This window comes from Odocoileus virginianus, chromosome 10, assembly GCF_023699985.2.
Source record: "Odocoileus virginianus isolate 20LAN1187 ecotype Illinois chromosome 10, Ovbor_1.2, whole genome shotgun sequence".
Lineage (NCBI taxonomy): Eukaryota > Metazoa > Chordata > Mammalia > Artiodactyla > Cervidae > Odocoileus > Odocoileus virginianus.
In genome coordinates this window covers 24,162,456-24,183,037 of record NC_069683.1, presented here as the reverse complement: position 1 = coordinate 24,183,037, position 20,582 = coordinate 24,162,456, and the positions used below count along the sequence as shown (strand labels likewise).

Here is a 20,582-nt window from a genome sequence, read left to right as displayed (position 1 = left end):
CCCATGCAGCTGGACCTGATACAAGAGTGAGACTTCCCGACCGACCTGGCAGGCTGGTCCTGGCGAGGCGCAGTGAGAGGATGCATGTTAAACCTGGGCTAAACTTTCAGGGATGAGGAACTCAGTGCCAAGTATCACTAGCCTCATTAAGTTCTTTAGTCTCAGAGGGAAAAACTGCAATATCTGCCTCCACCTTCACCTTCTTCCTCCTTCACGATGACTAGCAAAAACACTGGTTTCAGAGTGAGAGAGCTTGGGCGTCTTGGCACACGACACAGCCAATTGGATTGTCGGTAAAAGATGCTCTGGGCTTCCTTCTTACCTTTGGCCTGAGGAATGGCTGAGGCAGAATGAGAACCAATCCTAGGTAGGCTTTAGGAGGCAAAAACTATATGATAGAGGATTCATTGGGTTTCCCAAGTGGCACTAGTGGTAAAGAACCTGCCTGCCAATGCAGGAGACACAGGTTCGATCCCTGGGTTGGGAAGATCCCCTGGAGGAGGACATATCTTCCCACTCCAGTATTCTTGCCTGGAGAATCCCATGGACAGAGAAGCCTGGCGGTCTACAGTCCATAGGGTCACAAAGAATTGGTCACTTTGACTGAAGTGACTTAGCATGCAGAGAATTCATTTCTACACACACACACACAAACACATGGCTCAGATACTATTCTCAACACTGGTGATACATACTCCAGGGGTACAACAGAGAAAGTGTCCACTCTTGTGATGGTGACTTTCTAATCACATGGGAGAGATGACCAACTATTCACCTGCCAAGTGTCCATCAGTGCTTAGAATAAACCAAAGTCATAAGATGGGACACAGAGGAATGATGCTGGGACCTTGAGTCTCTGCAGATCTGTGGGGAAGGCCTGTCTAGTAACTGTTATTTGGCAGAAACTTGAAGAACATGCCATGACTGGGCACCTGGGGGAAAAGATCACGGGTAGAGGAATGCCTAATGCAAAGGCCCTGGGGTGGGAGGATTTTGGCCAGGAGGCTGGGGTGGTTGCAGGGCGCTCAGCAAGAGAATAGTAGGTGATGAAGCCAGATTGATGACGTGTCCAGTCCTGGATTTCACTGAGTGTGTTGGAAAGCCATGGGGAGAATGGAGGGGATACTGAGCAGCAGAGTGACATAATCCAATTTGGGTTTTAAGTAGCCCTGGTTTGGGCTGAGTTGTTGGAAGTGAAGGTGGTGAAAGGACAAAAACAGAAATCGGGATAGTTTTAGAAGGTAGAAACAATAGGACTTGGTCCCTGGGCTGAATGACAAGGACAGAAAGATGACAAGCCCGTCTCCCGAACTAGTTTCTGAATGCCCGCCTTGTGTCTTACTGTGGATTGTAACGGGCATGGAGACTACTACAATAAAAGGCTCTATGATAAAAGTCAAGATCAGATTCCGATCTTGACCTCAGCTGCCTTGAGATGCTGGTGGCTGGGCTGCTAGCCACGTCTAGGAAGCCCATGCATGCGTGTGTGCTAAGTCACTTCAGTTGACTCTTTGCGACCCTTTGGGCTGTAGCCCACCATAGCCCTAAGTAATTCAGAGCTTTGCTAAAGCTAGACACAGTCGGAGTCAAGCCCTCATTTGGATTCTTCCAATCAGCAGTCTGACTTGGGGGCAATGGCTTTTCCTCTCTAAGCCTCAGTTCCCTTACCAGGACATACCTTGCTGAGCTGTCCTGCAGAGTAAATGGGATCACGTGACCAAGCTGCTTCATACAGTGCCTTGCACACAGTAAGTGCTCACAATGTTCTAAATGCGAAACAAAACCCAAGTGCTCTCCAGTGGACTGAAGCCTACATTTGTTCCTCATTGTTCTCGGGCCAAGACAGTTCATCACACAGACTCTGCGTAGCTCACACCCAGCTCACAGACAGCCCACACACCCAAGCCCACTTCCTGCAGGGTCCCCAAGGGCAGGGGACCCAGGTGGCCATGCTGGAATGCCCCTAGGAGACAAAGAGCCTGAAGTCCTGCTTTCTGAACCAGCCCTTTCACCAATCTGCTCTATGACCTTGAACCAGGCACCTTCACTTCCTGTCCTGGGGAGGGAAGGAAGACTGTGGGCAGGAAGGGAGGAAGCTGTGTCCTAAAGAAGCAGAAAGGCTTGCCATTCACTATTCAGGGGCCAGAAACCTCAGAGAAATCACAAGCGGAAAAGGCGGGAGCAGAGTGAAACTCCATCTGTTTCCACGCTGTGTGCTGTGACCCTGGGCAAGTGTGCCCACCCTCTGCTGGGTGGGCTTATGACACAGGAAGGGAGAACTGAGGAGGCTGAGAGCGCAGTTTGATTGCTCAAATAATCAGGATAATGAGAGGGAGAGACTGGGGGACATGGGGATCTCTTGCCTCCTAACATGCTTTTTTGAAGCAACTGTCAAGCGATAATGACCTAGACCCAGGGGTTTCCCAGCGTGTTTCAGAGAGCCCTGAGGTCCTGGGAGATGCCCAGGGCGCTGCAGGGCTGTGTCTGCCGACCACACCCGCCACCTTCCAGCCAGAGTTTTGCTTTTTTCTTTCTTTTTCTATGTTGAGGTTGCAGGAGGTGCGTTATTTCTCACACTGGCTATAAACTCAGAGTCTTTGGGGCCAGGCAGATAAAATAAATGCATGGGACAGGTCAGGTATGAGATACCAAGGTATGTGACAATGACGGGAACTCCTGCTATCCCCTCAGCTGCCACTCAGCTCCCCTGATCACCGCCATCCAGGGATGGGGCACAGTGGTGTCAGACGGTCTGATTTCTCTGGAGAAATCAGAGATCTGGGCTTGGATGTGATTAAATGCACCTGCTGGTCAATCCACGCATGTCTGTGGGCCACTGGTTTGCAACCTCTGGCCTTAAAGGATGGGCAGTTTTCAGAGAAGGCAGGACACGTGCAGAGGAGGAGGAAGCCAGGACCCAGGAGGCGGGCTCCTCCCCACCTCTCCCTCGGAGCCAGCGGGCTGTGGGGGCTCCACTTACTCAGCTCGGAGATGCTCCCCACACACGTGGCCAGGAGGGACTGCTCCAGGGTCCGGAGCTCCAGCTGTGCGTAGGCATCGGCTCGCTCGTCGTGGCCCAGGGACCCCCCGTTGTAGGGGCTGAAGTATGCGGGGAGGGAGAGGACCCCTGTGGGAGACAAGGTGGTGTGTCAGTGAATACAATTCATAAACAATCGATGATAAGAATAAAAGAGTTTTATCTGCACCAAACGGAGGACTAGCCTAGAAGTGTGCTGCCCGGATTACCCTGAGAAACTGCTTTGCAGAAGCAGAGTCTTCAGAACAGTTTTATACCTTGTCAGAACAAAGAATATTAAATAAGTCAGGGTTACATATCTTCAAGGTTTGAAAAGAAAAAAAAAAAAAAGAACAGACCAGCATGTACACAAGAGAGTCACTAAGGCCTTTGCATCTGGGAAGGGGGTCTTTATCATCAAAGGAGAGCCATCCCAGGAAGAGGGGCATTTCATCTTTATTTTTTAAATTTTTTAAAAAGATTTTTTTGGCTGTGGACCAGTTTTAAAGGCTTCACTGAATTTGTTACAACACTGCCTCCGTTTCATGTTTCAGTTTTTCAGCATGTGGGATCTTAGTTTCACAACCAGGGATCTAACTCCCACCCCAGCACTGGAAGGTGACGTCTGAACCACTGGACTGCCAGGGAAGTCCTTACTCTTTATTTTTAACGTAGACGTTATTTACCTCTGGTCAATGTGCCCTTTTCTTCAGCAATAAAGCAGATGTACAGTGTATGTTTGATAGGCCACAGGTTATTTTAGTTAGCATAAAATTCAAGTTAGGGACTTTCCTGGTGGCCCAGTGGCTAAGACTCCAAGCTTCCAATGCAGGGGGCCTGGGTTCGACCCCAGGTCGGGGAACTGGGTCCCGCATGCTGCAACTTAGAGTTCATATGCCACAATTAAAGATCCCACATGCCAAAACTAAAACCCGGAGCTGCCAAATAAATAAATAGACAACAACAACAACAACATCAAATTAACTCATGTATAAGCCAGAATGACTTCCCTATATCTCAATATGTGAAAATGTCTTTTATCAACAAGTCACCTGAGGAAGGAAGCAAAGCTGGAACTCCATAGTGCTGTTTCCCATCTGGTGGAGTAGGAGATGGGGAGTGGGCTAATTACAAGGTTCCACTTAGGACAGCTGACTTTTAACTGTGGCCGGTGTTGTGGGAGCCAGAATACAGGGTGGCCCAACTGCATATGTGGTTTAAGGCAGTGGAGACCACCCTTTCTTGAAGCTGCACAAGGAACTGGCCTCCAGACACCTGTGGGCCACACAAGCATTCACTCATTCCTTCCCTTCTTCACTCGCTGAATATTCAGAGTGCTTCCCAGGCACTGTGCTGTCTTCAGGATTCCAGGGTGACAAAGAGACCTGGCTTTGTCCTCTCATTGCTCAGAGAATGGGGCATCAGATATAAAGGTCCACCCTGCCCACGCAAAGGCCAGCATCACCCCTGGAGTCCTTTCACTTCCTCATGCTGCCCACACACCACCCCCTTCTCCTTCAAGCCAAGAACAGGACTAAGAGAAACCAGAAAAAAGGATGCTGGCTTTCCCCACTCCAGCCACTGGCCAAGGCCAATTAGTGTTTTTCATTAGCACTTCAACAACAGAGGAGCAGAGCTGTCAGAATCAATCCCAGAGGGTGGCAGCGTGTAAATTTCTTCAACTCACTGTGTGGCTTCTTAGAAAACACCAGAGAAGCAAAATCAGACTGGCTTAAAATTGAGGCATTGGTTGTTAAGAGCATGTGGCCACAGAGATTCCCGGTTTTTGATAACTGCTATTTCTTTGATCAAGGCATCTTTGTCCAACCCCCTTGAACTTTTTTTTGAAAAAGCAAAATACCCACAGGAGTTTAATCTGTCACTTTGGGGAAAAATCTCTTAAAATTCCTTGAGATAATGGGAGAGCCCCTGGGATGTGGCCAAATCCGGGCTAGAATTCCCTATCCTGCCCACAGAAATTGTCACAAGGATGACAACAGCCATGGGTCCTGTAGCAAACAGCTCAAGACAGGGCCTTGGAGCTGGAACCTTTGGGTTCATGATTCTGGCTCTGTCACTGAAGCAGCTGTGTGATCTTGGGCAAGTTACTTCACTTCTCGGTGCCTCAGGTTCCTCATGTGTTAACTACAGAAAACAAAGGTTACTACCGAGCTTACGGTGTGGCAGTGAGGAATGACTTGAGTTGTTGAATGTCAGTGTTTGGACTGCTGTGTGGTTCAGAGTTAAAGGCTTTTCAGTTGCTATTACAGGTATTTTCCCTATGTGCTGGGAACACAGACTTCATGTATTAATCTTTCATCAAGGCAGGCACCTCTGTCTCCATTTTAGATACTGTGCAGAGAGTTTGAATAACTTGCTCTACTAAGTGGCAGAGCTAGGATTCGAAGCCAGGTCTGACTGGCCCTAGAATATATGCACGTCATCCCTCTGTGAGCCCAGATTCACACCACCAAGCTCCCCCACGGCTGTCCTGACTCAGAGCTGCTGTTACTCCTGGTCGGTTCACTCCAGGAAGCCCCGGTGCCAGGCCTCACGCACAGAGCAGGATCCTGGCAGCACACAGCAGTCTCCCTCCTGCCCAGGATCCTGGCAGCGGTCTTTGACCAGTCTCGAGGTTCAGCTGCGGTGCAGCCCTGCCCCCCTAGCCTGCCCGTGCCCCAGCCCGGCCTCCAGGCCTCCTCTGTGCTCCCTCTCTGCCTGAGACCTGCGCCCTGAGTCTCCCTTCGACCCTTCCAGGATGGCAGTGGTGACTGACCTGGCAAGGCAGGGCATCGAAGCACTTCCTCAAAGCTCTGCTTCCAGTGGGAGGAGGAGGGTATGACTGGGTCCTCCCGCCCCCATCTGTGTCCCCAAAGCGGAACCTCTCCCTGACAGCTGAGGGCCCAAACACATTAGGAAGAGCCGGCTCTGGGCATTAAAACAAGTTAAACAAAAGACAACCCCCGCCTACCCACCCACCCTCTCAACTAAAAAAGCTCAACCCCACGGACAGCCCAAACATTTGGGAGAGTCTCTACGCAACGAGAGGTCCTAATGCAGGCCTCACCCTCCCCCTTCTCTTCATTATTAATCCACAGAAACAATGCTGGGGACATGTGGATCAAATTTACAGTGCTTAGGGCAAGGGAATAGGAAGGTCAGCTGATTTGTCAAAGGATTCCCAGAGAGAAATATTATGTCAGTGGATCTAGTAACAAGAGCTGGCAGCTCCATTAATAATTGTTCCCATTTTCCCACTCATCACCACCCAAAGGGGCTTTCACTTAATACTGTGGCAAAGGTAATTATGAGCCTCTTATTAATAATAGTAATTGATAGCATCACAGCTTTTGCATAGTACCTTCTGCTTTTAAGAGACTTCTAACACGGAGTATGTAATTTATTCTCCTGGCAAGGGAGGTAGAGTGGTCATTATCAGTAATAGCCACTGCTGACTTTTACAGAGGGCTCGCTATGTGCCAGGATTGTGGCAACTTTGTATGCAAGATCACATTCAATTCCCAAGGCTTCATGAGGTAATGTTTGCACCCATCATACAGATGAGAAAACCAAGGCCCCCGCCCCCAAAGTTCAGAGATCGTCCCAAGGTTACTGAGGATCAGGAACTGAACTGGGGCTAGAATGTCAATCTCTTGAGTCTCAAGACGTTGAAATAAAATGATGTCCTAACTTTGACCACCTTGTCCTTTAGTTAGAGAGAATGAGGATATGTGCGAGAAAAGGGGTTCTGTTCTGTTTGGACCTGGAGTCTGAAAGGAGGAAATATAAAGATCCAGAAATATGACTTTCTTTTTAATGTGTCTCCAGGCATCGCCTGCCAAGGATCCCTGGAGGCCTCGCGTGAAGCTCTACGGACAGAAGGCTGTCTCTCTTATTCCCCCTGATCTTTCTAGAATGCCAGTTCCACAGCTTGCCTTCTGAATCTACTGAGTCTGTCCCCTAAGGAAGCTTTTTTTATTTTTTTGTCAATGTGAAATTCTTCTCCCACATAAGCCTGTTTCTCAGCCATTCTCACTGGAGATGGAAAACATTCTCTCAACACTATGCCTTCTTTGCCCACAGAAATTCCCAGCTTTATGACATGGGCCTGGGGCAAGGTTATTCTGGAAAAAGGGCTTTCCAAAAAAAAAAAAAAAAAAACAAAAGAAAGGCAAAGTATCCCCCTTCCCTTTATAAAATCCTTAGAAAAAACTTTATTTCAGTCATGATGGAAAAGAAAGCAAGTTGGAGTGAAACCTTTATTCCTTTACTAGTTAATAAAGACACCCAAATCAATCCCTATTGAACGCTGTAAAAGTTACAGAGAAAACCCACATGCATGGCTCGGATCATTGCCGTGAAATGAACTACTGCGTGAGAGGCAAGGAACGAGTACACAAGATCCAGGCATCCTCTGCCTCTCTCATCTCCAAAATCGGCATTTCTGTTGAAACAAGGTTCCACCCCATCTGCTTTGGCCCTATGTGAAGCCTCTACGTTTCTCAATCTACACACACAACCACAATCTTCACTCCTTTTTTCTCAAGCAGGTTGCCCAACCCTTGAATCTCAGAACTCATTATCTCATTCCCCAGAGCCTCCAGTCCTTTCTCTGAGCACAGCATGACATCCACCCAGTTGCCCAAGGACAGACCAGTGAGTCATCCTTATCAACTCTCTCCTTCCTCCCCCACACATCCAATCAACCACCAAGCCCTGCTGCTCTCACCACCTTCCTATCTCAAAGCTCTGTCACTGCTGGTTGGGGCTTCCCTCTGGATCCTGCGAGCAGCCCCTCCCCTGTCTCCCACCTCCATCTCACCAGTCCCTGACATCCCTTACTCTGGCCGTGGGTGCTAAGTCGCTTCGGTCGTGTCCGACTCTTTGTGACCCCATGAACTGTAGACCGCCAGGCTCCCTTGTCCATGGGATTCTCCAGGCAAGAATACTGGAGTGGGCTGCAATACGCCCTCCAGGGGATCTTCCTGACCCAGGGACAGAGCCCCCTGCGTCTCTTACATCGCCTGGTCTTTACCAGGTGGGGTCTTTACCACTAGCGCCACCTGGAAAGTATGTTACTCTGGTCACACACTCTTCTTTTCTCTGGCCTTAAACTCTTCAATCTCTCCCCACCTCATGAATAGGTTCAAACACCTTTCCATAGATAAGAATAGAGAATATTCTTCTCTCTGTGATACTTAGGCATGAAAATAATTCTGCCAGTAAAGGGGGAAATTCCCAGCACTTCTCACGAAATCAGCAGAGTTAAGAAGCCTACGCACACCTGATCCTGGTTTCTCAAGCTGTTTTCCGTGTTTGGTCACTTGGCTCTGCTTCAGTCTCAGGTTCCTTTCCAGGTGATTCTCCACCAGTCCCCAGAGAGGGCGCCATAGAGTCAGATGGGAAATCCAGGGCCTAGAAGACACATCCTGCCTTCTTTCCGATAGTCAACCAGGAATTCAGCTGGGCTTCAGCTTGCAGAGGTGCTGGTTCCTCCAAGCAAGCAAGCAACAAGGCAGAAGCCAGTGGACTGCACACTGGGTTGACAGACCAGACTTTCAGTGCTAAGGTTTTTCAGAAGCAGGACTCAGCCCAAACACCAAACCAATGGGAATTTCATTCTCTTCTCTGTAAGATGAGGCAGTCAGTTGGATGGCCTCTTAAGTCTGATCCAGCACTAAAGTATACACTTCAAAACCTTTTCCCCCACTTTCATTCCACTATTTAACTTCTGAATTGTCAACAGTGGAAACAAATAGGCCCTGATAGTATTATTTCCTATGATTTCATTCTCCTCCAGTTATAACAACACCCCCTCCCCATACATACATATACACACAAAATTGTAATGTAAAGATAAGCTTTTTTTGTGAAAACTAGATAGATTTACAGTTCAGTTTTTCTGACCAGTAATCAACAGCCCTCAAGATGAACCTATTCGCAGGGCAGCAATGGCGACGCAGACACAGAGAACAGACTTCTGGACAAGGGCAGGTGAGAGGGAGGACAGGGTGAGATGAATGGAGACAGTACAGAAGTATATACTAACACATATAAAATAAATAGCCAATAGAAATTCGTTATATAACTCAGTGAACTCAAACTGGGGCTCTGTAACAACCTAGAGGGGTGGGAAAGGGTGGGAGGTGGGAAGGAGGTTCAAGAGGGACACCATTAGCTCATCCATGTTGATGTATGACAGATATCAAACCAATATTGTAATGCAATCAATTAAAAATAAATAATAATAATAAAATTAAAAGTGGGAAAATTTTTAAAAGGCCATCAAGATTGTAACTTAACTGTCCCCTCAACTCGACATTCCACTCCCAGGGCTCTGTGCAGACTTGCAAATGTTTTTTTCAGGGAGCTGTGACTGCAGTGGAGCCAGAGACCTGTGCAAGCCCGTGTGCCTGGCACCCTCTCCTGTCCCTGGCCCCTACACACTTTCCCCCAACTTGCTAGCCGACTTAGGGAAGCTCATTTGTGACGACAGCAAAGGCCACCGTCTGTTTCTTGCTTCTTTAAAATGAAACCCAGGATGCAGAGGATTGCTCTTTTACTGCCCTTGAGAGGAAACTTGGCAGGGCATCTTTTTTACCAGTTTTCTTAGGAGCTGGACACTTGGGTGGGGTTCAATCCATAAGCTTCTGAAAATAAAAATTATATTGCCCCACTGAACAGTTTCCAAATAGCTCACATAATCCAACCATTTTTATTTTTTTTTAAAGTGTTTCCATTCTCCGATCTGGAATTTTATATATAGTATGTTTAATGCTCAGTTGTTGTATATTAGTCACACTGAACAAAGTGCTGAAGAGTTAAAGTCAGAATATTTTACAGAGAGACGCAAATGGAATATAAAGACAGTTGATTAAAAAAAAAAAAAACAAAAAAACAACTCCCTTCACTGAATGGTGTCTCTCCTGATAGTCTAAGTTCAAAGAGATTGGGGGAGGAGTGCTGAAGCAGGGGAAAGATGAAGGAAATAAGGAGGAAAACCTAGAACTGGAATGAAATCTGCTTGACTTGATGACCTGTCAGTCTTCCCTGTAAAAATGATTCCTCAAGAGTAATCAAATGCTCATGTGATTCTCAGCCAGCACCCACCTAAAGATGAGAGCACCATACTATGAGACCCAAGCGTTCAAGTGAGGAGCAAAGGTGGGGAGGCAGGAAAAGAGAAGAGCGGGGGTCCAAGCTGTTTGGGAAGCAGGTTTGAACTACGAGTTAGTAATGAAGAGGGCTGACCCCACACTGGGCAAGACTACCAGTCAGATGAAGCAGCATTTGAGCCCCTCTGAAGACCCTGGGAATGGTCTCATTACTATCAGCCAGTACTGTTGCTAGCCCCTATTTACCAATGAGGGACACGTGGTTTGGATGGCACTGGTCACTTGGCGAAGGTCACCAAGTTAGCAGCGGAGGTGGGATTCAGACTCAGCCTGCCCATCCTTCGAGTTCACCCTGCCTCTCCCACAGGGCTCTGTCCACAAGCTCAGGGACAGAAGACTTCACCGCTTAACAGGCCAATTAGCACTGCCCTTTCCCTTTCTTCCTCAAGGTCAGGAAATTAAAAGCAAACATGGCCATGCTCTGGTTAACACCCCCCGCTCTAAGTTATCAGAACGCCACAAGGGCTGAAGGTGGTCTTCCGGTTAAGAGAGGCCCAGAGGGCTGGGAGCTTACCATTAAACCGTGAAATAATAACGGTTTATGACTGCCCAGGGAGCCAGGGGCCAGAGAACCCAGGGCAAGATCAAAGGCTGATGAAGTGCAACATGCTTGCTGCCAGAGCTAGATTCTCTTTAAAAAGATGGTTTTAAAAAAGAATGGTAAAAAGCAAACCTCACAGTGAATACTGGGCTGGAATTCATCTCTCTTTGGAATCCTTGACAGTCTTGGGCCTGCTGGTGGGGCTCCAGCTTGGGGAGCTGGCCTTGGGCTGCCTCTTTTCCCTCCCGTTGGCAGCAGCACCTCTGAACTCAGGACTGGCTCACCCAATTCCCAGGCGGCTCCAAGCAGGGTGAAGATTTAGATGGGCAGAGAGGCCACCAGGAAAAAAAAACAGACCAACAAAACAGTGGGGGGTGAATTTGAAATCTCCACTAGGAATGCCACCTCATAGGCATTTTGGTGATTTGTTTAATTAAAGTTCATATCAGTTCCATCCCAGACCCAGGGGATGAATATGCCCCTAAAAGAACGAGTCAAGATCATGGACTGCTGCTTAATTGTTTTGAAATAAAGATGTAACAAAATGCAGCCTGTTCATTGTCATTTCCCTCCTTTGCAAGAGAGTAAAGTAAAGCCAGAGTAACCAAGCAGATCAATTTCAGGAAATTAAACCTAAAGGTGAACTCTGGAAAACCCAGCAACAGTCACAACATGGGGCAGTATGGAGCGCAGAACTCACACGTGAACCACTGAGCTTTTTCCTGTGGAATAAGATCCCCGTGGTGTTTAGAGTACTTTTTAAGAGATTCTGGGTGGCCTCTTTCCAAAGTATTGATGTAACACATCAAGAACTTGAGTGACCCAGGAAGCCTGAATCTTGCAACTGCCGCCTCCTAAAAAAAAAGGAAAATCCACCACTTGACCATGGTCCTCTGTCACATGCCGTCCTTGGCCCACGGTGACTGAGCACATCAGTTCCTGCGAGCCAAGGACAACAGCCATCCACACTTGTATAAAGGCAACAGCACATGTGCAATGCAAACACACACACTCATCACCCTGAAATATCATCCCGCCCCCCAGCTCATGCACACACCACCACGGTGAGAGTGGTTCTCTCTATGCTGGGGCTATAAAAACGCTTTAACTACTACACTTTCCAAACTTTATACAAATTTGATTTATTGGTGTTGTAAAAAGTGACTGTTCTAAGAGAAGTAGGGGATGAGATGGGGGAGATACACTTAGAGGGAGAAGAGGATGACAGATCATTTCTTCTGAGCACAGGAATATCCATAATTTCAAATATGGCAGCAAGTTAACGGAAATTAAGTTTTTATATAAGAAAACAAATGAATGTTTGGAAAAGAACAAAACTATGATCTAATTACTTATAAAGAGCCCAGAACAAAGGTCATTTAACATAAAAGTTATTTCTGCACGGGAGAATTTGAGATGGTTTTTTTCCTCCATTATTCTTCATGCTTTTTTCCTACTGACTAAAAAATGAACATACATATTTTAATAAAAATAAAACCATTATTACAACTGTTGTGAGCTCATGGAGGCACAAAAAGCAAATAGAAAAAACCTAATTGTTTTACATAAATATTAATAAAAAAATAAGGAAAATAAACTCAGAAACTGTTCTATATTCCTAAGCAGGAGGTGAGATTTTGTCTGCAAGTCTCATTCCAAGAATCAGCCTCGCTAAAGGCCAGCTCCTTCACCTGGCCAGATGGTGGTGACTGAGCAGCCATCTCCGGTGGCATCCTGCCGACACTCGGCGCAGCCGTGAACACACTGAACCTGTGTGATCATGATGCAGCTACACGGTGGCCTCAGCCGCCAGTAGAAGCTGCAATGTGCTGGGACTGAGAGGTCCCAGAGCTGGGGGTGGAGCTGGGGGAAGTCCTTCTGTCACAGGGCCGGAATCACCAAGCGTGAAGAGGGGGGCTTGCCACTGCCATTGCTGGCGTGGGGGCAAAGGTGGGCGCGCGGATGGGACAGAAGGCAAAGCTCCTCCTGGGAGTGATCTCTGAGCTACATCCCCAGTGAGGGCAGTGCTGCCAGCAGGTAAAAGAGGCGGGTGGAAGACGTCTCCACGTGTCAGCCCAAAGGAAGGAGAGGGATAAATCAGCCTGAGCACAATCATTCCTTGGGGGTTAAGTAAAAAGAGGTAAGTATCATAAAGTCCAGGGCAGATGGCCAAGATATTTATTAATAGAATATGAGCACATTAGTCAGAAATGCACTGTGCTAGAGTCCTTCTAAAAATATAACCTGCTTCGGTTTAGATCTTTCAGGTGATTTAAGAACATGAATCAGAGGGAAGAAGGTTTAAAATTCAGCTATGAATCTTATTAACTGTGTGACTTTGGACTAGTTACTTAACCTCTCTGAGCCTCAATCTGGTTATCTGTATGTAGGTCCATCTAGTCAAAGCTATGGTTTTGCCAGTAGTCATGTATGGATGTGAGAGTTGGACCATAAAGAAAGCTGAGCGCCGAAGAATTGATGATTTTGAGCTGTGGTGTTGGAGAAGACTCTTGAGAGTCCCTTTGGACTGCAAGGAGATCCAACCAGTCAATCTTAAAGGAAATCAACCCTGAATATTCATTGGAAGGGCTGATGCCGAAGCTGAAGCTCCAACACTTTGGCCACCTGATGTGAAGAACTGACTCATTGGAAAAGACCTTGAGGCCGAGACAAATTGAAGACAGGAGAAGGGGACAACAGAGGATGAGATGGTTGGATGGCATCACCAACTTGATGGACACGAACTTGAGCAAGCTCTGGGAGTTGGTGATGGACAGGGAAGCCTCACATGCTGCAGTCCATGGGGCTGCAAACAGTCGGACACGACTGAGCGACTGAACTGAACTGATGTAGGCCTAATAATAGCTCCTAGTTCACAGGATTATTTGAGAATTAGAAGTTAAGTAAGTATTCAGCAAAATGCCTGAAACATAGCAAACGTAATAAATGGAAATATTCCTATAAAAGACTTCACTGATTCCCAGGGCCAACGGCTTTGGGATTAAGCCATCAGATACCATACAACAGTAACATCACTATTTGTAGGAAGTAAGGGACCCGAGGCCAACCTATCCCATTTTTTCCCTAAAGGTCTGTGCTGATAAAGAGTCATGCTTTACTCACCATAGATGGATCATTTATCTGCATTCATCCACTCCCTTCTTCTGTTTACTGATGACCTAATAATCTGTCAGAAGTGGCTAAGTTCTGGGGATTGAAAAGTAAACAGGACATAGTCTCGACCTCTTGATGTTTGCAGTCTAGTGAAGAAGGGCAGACAGTATACCAGCCAAGTCAATAATATGTGAAAACAGCTACATGGAGTTGGACCAAAGAGCCCAGAGGAGGGTCTCTAAGTGGACTATGAAGGCCGAGTAGTCAAGGAAGGCTTCCTGAAGGAAGAGACATAGCTGATGAGTGGACATCAGTTGGATGGGGTTTCAAACAGAGCAAGGGCCTGTGTAGGGAGGTTCTGGGGCAGTGATAGGCTGGGGAGGGGTCCCCTGGGACTTGTCACGAAGCTGTATTTGTAGAGTCAGCACATTATTCATACTTAGACTATGTGTTTATTTGGGGCAGCCTGGGAGGTGGCTAAGGGAGATCACTGTCCTCCCTCCACCCACCCTTGGAGTCAATATGAAGCTGGGATCAGTGAACATTTCCTGCAAAGGGTCAGAGAGTAAATATTTCTGGCTGTGCGGGTCTCTGTTACAACGCTCGACTCTGCCAGTGTCATGTGCATACACATAAACAGATGCGCACAGATTTTAAAAAGATGATCGGCTCTATTTTTAAAGTAATTTAAAAAAAAACCTATTTGGCTGCTCTGGATCTTAGTTACAGCATTCAGAATCTTAGTTGTGGCATGTGAGGTCTAGTTTCCTAATCAAGGATCAACCTGGGCTCCCTGCATTTGGGAGTGTGGAGTCTTAGCCACTGGACACCAGGGAAGTCTCCACATGGGCACTGATTTGGAATTTTATATCACCTTCATGTGTCACAAACTAGTCTTTTAATACTTTTTCAAACATTTAAAAATATAAAACTAATTACTGGCCTGCAGGCTATACAAAAAAACAGGTGTCAGGTGGGAAAAATCTGGCCGCAGTTCTGCACTTGTACACCTCACTACTAATCCAGAGCCCCTCAGAGGGATGCAGAGGGTAACCTGAAGTGATGGGAGAGTGTAACAGGCCTCCTGGGGAGAAACCAGGGAGCAGGGCACTGGTCACAGGAATCTAAGGTCCTGGGACTCTGTCCTGAGAGCAAGGAGGACTCATTGAAGAGGTTTCAGCAAGTAAATGATAGGGTCATACACACAGTGAGACCAATAAATCGGGTGCAGTGTGGGAAAGGGGTGGGAAGGAGTCTCTAGATTAGAGAACCCCACTGCAGGCTGAAGACATCTTCTGTCAGGGAATTCACAGTATAAAGATCCACCTGGGCTACTGCTTTGGCTCTTATTTCAACAAAGCTGCTCATTCCTTTTAGCTTTTGCACTAAGCACTTAAACATCAAAGATGCAGGTAAAATTTTGGAACTAAAATTCATTAAGGAATCATTTTTAAGACCAGAGAAGTGAAAAACATGTTGGACTACTTTTAAAATTGGTGATGTTTCCGGATCAAATTAAACCAATTAGTAAATTTCAGTCTCAGTTGTTATGGCTCCAAAAGTTAATTCACAAAGAGTGAGAGAATTCAACACAAGCTTTAAAATCTGGGCCAATAAAAGACATCCTCATGCCAAGTGGGTTGGGGACACGAGTCCAGAGTTGAAGTCACTCCCTTCATCACCTCATTTATGGCACAAATGGACATACCCATGTACCACCCTGCCTTCCTGCACCCAGAAAGGGCAGCTTGCAGGGAGTTAAATCCCACAGACAGAGAACACATGCTCTAAGGCCATGGGGCCTTCTGTCCCAAAGTGGACTGATGACTTCTAATAAGGAACAAGTATCTAAGTAGGCTCAGGGAATGTTAGCACTGTGCTTTTCCCATCACTCATTCACCCACTCAAACCTTCCTCACATGTCTATTAATTACACTGAGCTTAGTCCTAGAAATACAGAGGTTAAGACCCAGGTCCCTGACGCTAGAGGAGAGGAAAAACATGTAGACAGATAATCAAAAGGCACCACAATAAATGGTAGAGGGGTCTGCAGTAGGTACTAGAAGCTTAGAAGGAATCTGAAGAGAGGGCTTTTGCTGTGTGCTGTCAGCAAGGGAAGAAAAATAACAGGATGTTTCACAAAGCTCCTGCTTACTTCATGAACCCTAAAGGGACTGAACAGACTTTATGGGTTGCAAACAGTCCCTGGTCATCTCGTGGCTGGGCAACATCACACAACATGGGGTGGGCTGAAGGTGGGGAGAAGGTGCAGGGAAGGATGTCCCCACAGAATGTTCGTTCTCAGGATGGGGATACCCAAACCTCACTGGGTCTTTCCCAGGAGTCCATGATCTTCCCCTGCTAAGATGCATGAAAACTTCAGCTACTTATCCGGATACTTGAAATTGCGCCAATGTTCTCAGTGACCTATCGAATGCTGTCTTTTTCCCTGGCTAAGAGAACCCTGATTCTGCCCAGGATGACTTGCAATACCAGCCCTGGGGGGCCCCCTTCCCAGACTCTCTTACAGCTGTGCAACATGATTTTTGAAAATGAGACACAAACTCAGGGCATCAGGGGTTCTGGAAAGCGCTGTTTTTCCTAATCTAAAAGGACAGGCTGTCCAGCTGGCAGGACCTTCGTGTTTCTCCTGGTCTTAAATATGACAAACTGTCTGAAGAAGGACAGCAGCAGCCATTACGCCTCCGGGAGCCAGGCCACCATGCAGGGCGTGGAGCTCCAGGAAGGGACAAGACCAGCGCCTACATGCTGAGGATGGCAGGGCAGAAAGTAGAAAGAGCCTGCGTCTCCGAACATCTTGCTGAGCAAGCTAGCCACCACCAGGAACTGCCAATCTCTGAACTTGTTACCGGAGAAAAATACCACAGAGCAGGAGGCATAAACAAGAGAAATTTGTTTTCTCACAGTTCCGGAGGGGAGACGCCCGAGATCAGGGTGTGGGGAGGGCTGCTTTCTTCTCCTGAGGCCCTTCTCCTGGGCTGTCTGTGCCTGCGTCTTTACATGGTCTCCCCTGTGTTTCTGTGTCCTGATCACCACTTCTTATAAGAACACCAGTCAGACTGGACTTGGGCCTACTCACAGGACTTCATTTTTACCTTACTTACCTTAAATACAGTCACATTTTGATGTGCTGGGGGTAGAACTTCAACCGGTGAATTTTGTGTGCATGTGTGTGTGCCAAATCACTATAGTCGTGTCCAACTCTGTAACCCCATGGACCATAGCCCACCAGGCTCCTCTGTCCATGGGATTCTCCAGGCAAGAGTACTGGAGAGGGTTGCCAAGCCCTCCTCCAGGGGCTCTTCCGGACCCAGGGACTGAACCTGTGTCTCTTATGTCTCTTGCTCTGGCAGGCGGCTTCTTTACCACTAGCACCACCTGGGAAGCCCCAGTGAATTTTGGAGGGTCACAATTCAGATCATCATAGTAGTTTTCTCTGACTTGCAGATGAAGTAACTTTTCTAGTACAAGATGGTTTCTGTAAATCATTAGTTTGCAAAAAAAAATTTTTTTTAAACCATGGAACCGTTTGTTCAAATGAAATCATATGGTGAATTTGATGATAAAGCCATCTCCCCACTCCCGGGGCCCCTGCATCTCTATAGAGATTGAAAATGTGAGCTTACCACCTCCTCTGTGGCACTGACTCTGCACATGTCAGACGGGAACTCTGCTAAGAACAGAGCAGTTCTGGCCCATGTGGTCTAGTTCCCCAAGAGACTGACATGGCTGCAGCAACTCCAGCTCTCATTTTGTTCGGCATAAGGGTCAGAATCTCCCTTCATGGGGGAATCTTCCTGGCTGACCATCTGTCGGCAGAATGCCACTCACAGACTTTTTTCTTTCTTTTGGCCATGTTACATGACTTGTGGGATCTTAGTTTCCCAACCATGGATTGAACCCGGGCCCTTGGGCATGAGAACATGGAGTCCTAACCCACTGGGCCACGGCAGAATCCCCACAACTTATTTTCATTTAAAAAAATGCAGATAGGCAAAAAGAAGAGAATAAAAATAGTAATTTTACTGCCCTGAAATAATCACCATTGGCATTACAGTTTAATATCCTTTTGCACTTTTGAATATGCACTTCTGCTTTGGAGTGTGCGTGCATATTTTTCTGCATGCTTGCATACTTTTAATTTTAAGAAATTAATACTTTAATCACCCTTTTTTACTTAATATTTCACAGACATCTTTCCAAGGCCCCAAATACGGTTTCTCATTATCCCTTTCAATGGCTACAGCACGTTCCAATCTAAAGGCTCACAGTACCAAGCGCTGTTATTTTGGGTGCGTCAAGAGAGTCCCACAATATGACATTGTGGGCAGTGGCCTCCAAGTCACATCAAACCCCAGCACTCGAGCACTGACAGGACCCCTGCTTGTGGTCCCAGCCCTAGAGGTGAGCCTCAAACATCCACATGGGACCTGCTAGAGACAGGTGACTCTAACAGGGCCTCATGATAGACGTCAGCACCACCGCATTCTGAATTTGAGAACCGGGTGTCACAAAAACTGAACTAAAGTGGCAGGAAGAGGTGGCATTTCCTCACAGGTGTTTGTGGGTTGCAGACTCTGGCTCCCAGAAACCTTGGAGGACTGGCTATGGGTCCATTGTTCAGTTAGGGAGCAACCAGGCCATCTGGTCTACCGACATCCAGCCCTGGATGTGCACCACAGGCCCACTCCTTTCCTCCCACCAGGAAAGCTGGGACCCCCCTGTGCTTTCCACGCAGAAGCCAAAGGGGAAGGTCTTGCTAAGCCTCCGGGGGTTTCTGCAGCATGCTGCCTGGGAAGAGAGGCCTGTCCTTGGGGAGTGCATTTGCCTGATGCCCTGGGTGCCTAGAGCTGTGGCCTGTCTGCAGAGCTGGACGTGACCCTGTGCACTTCTTCGGGCTTTGGCCAGAGTCCCTCCCTGTTTGTTTTACAAACTCCTACTTAGAGTCTCAAATTAGGCTATTAAAAAGCCAGCTCCCCATGGGGCTATAAACGGCACATAGACAAGCAGAGCGTGAGTTTACGAGGCTGGCGTGTGATCCGCCCACCACGATGGCCCCAACGTGGTGGAAACATTGAATCAGCATGTTTGGGCAGTACCCCCTCCTCCAATAAGGCTGTGTCAGCCACTGGCCAGAGAAGAGGCAGGCCATCGACGGCCTTCCAGGCCAGCTGGGCTGGATCACACTTGGATTTGAGCAGCATAACTAACAGCAGGGAAAGAACTGCCTCTCTGACACCCTCTGCGGCTCTCAGCTTTTTCTCCCTTTCTTTGCAGCACCCCAAGTCTGCGTCCAAACCCCTATAATCATCCTTACAGGCAGAGGTGGTTGCCAACAACATAGCTCCCCACATTCTCACTCACACCTTGAGCAGATTAACCTTATCTTTCTGTGGGGGTGTTTCTCCTGCCTGGGTGGCTCCGGTGGGCTCCTATTCTAGCTCTCTCAGCTCTGCTTTGCAGCTCATGCCCCTGTGAGGGGTTGTGCCCTGCAGGCGGAAGGCTGCAGTGAATGGAGGGCCGAGAAAAGTATACTCCTGCCTCCCGGCATCAACCTCATTATTCAAGTCACTGACCAGTCAGCATGCTGCAGATGACTCCAAGGTGGAAGCAAAGTCACCTCCAGAGACCTTACTGTCCACCCCCAGGCCCCCTGCCAGATGGTCGAAGTGAGAAAGCATCAAAATCTTAACTGCCTAAAGTTTCAGGAGATCACTTCTCTGTCCCGGGGCTTTACTATAACACACACGGCATCTCCTCCTTCCAAACTCAGAAGGGCCTGACATGTATTTATTAACAGCCAAGGCTGGAAAGGACTTCAGAAACCACACAGCCTCTCATTTTGCACATCCCCATGGTTTGTCTTTATTTAATACGCTGCCACTATGGTATCAATATTCACCACACCCCCCAGTACAGATGGCACTGTCTGATCAGTCCCTGATGTTTGACATTCCCGCACGACACCCTGAGTAGCTGCCCGCAGACTCAGTTCCGGTGATCAGGAGCTCATGTGCAGCCCCAACTGCAAGGAAGTTCTGATTCAATCCAACCTGTCTTGCTGCAGCTTCTGCCCCTTGTCTTGTGTCCACACCGGTAAACCCACTCCCTTTTCCATGCTGGGGACCCTCCCTCCATCACAGGTCCTCACCTGGTGTGACTCTAGCCCACTGAGATCTGGGAGCCCAGGACTCGAGCACACCCCCGGACGAGGTTGTATGTGTCTATCCTGACTGGTCCAGAAGAGCAGAGGATGGTCCACTCCCCTTTTCAGGTTCTGAAACACTCATGATTGCAATCTCTGCGCTGGTGGCATCCCCCATTCCTGTCCTTCCTCTTTCTACCCAGTGCCTGCTCAACACCTTCTTCCCAGAGCTGTTGCAGACCATGGCACAGTGGTCACGAGTACAAGCTTACAGGTTGGGCAGACCCAGCCTCAAATCTGGCTCCACCACTTACTCACCCTGTGGCCTTAGACATGTGACACCTTGTCAGAGCCTCAGTTTCCCCATCTGTAGAATGGGATAACACCTGCTCTCAGAGAGCACCAGCGACAGTCAGTTGAGACCACAGGAGTGCACAGTGCTGGGCAAATGATAGACATGCAGTGTCCTAGTCTGTGCCATCATCCCCATCATGTGGGGATGTGGTCTTTCACCACCATGGCCCTCGGCCCTCTCCCAGGGTTCTCAGGCTCCCACAGGAGCTACTGTGA

General features: G+C 47.8%; 1 protein-coding gene across 2 annotated transcripts in view; it reads right to left on the bottom strand.

Moving 5' to 3' along the window:
• ABTB2 (ankyrin repeat and BTB domain containing 2) overlaps nucleotides 1-20,582 on the bottom strand; it is a 180,056-nt gene that overhangs the window by 45,165 nt on the left and 114,309 nt on the right. For both annotated transcript variants that reach the window (XM_020912246.2, XM_020912247.2), the window contains exon 2: nucleotides 2,981-3,127. In XM_020912246.2, coding sequence (XP_020767905.2) covers nucleotides 2,981-3,127 — 147 coding nt within the window. The remainder of the gene's footprint in view (nucleotides 1-2,980; nucleotides 3,128-20,582) is intronic.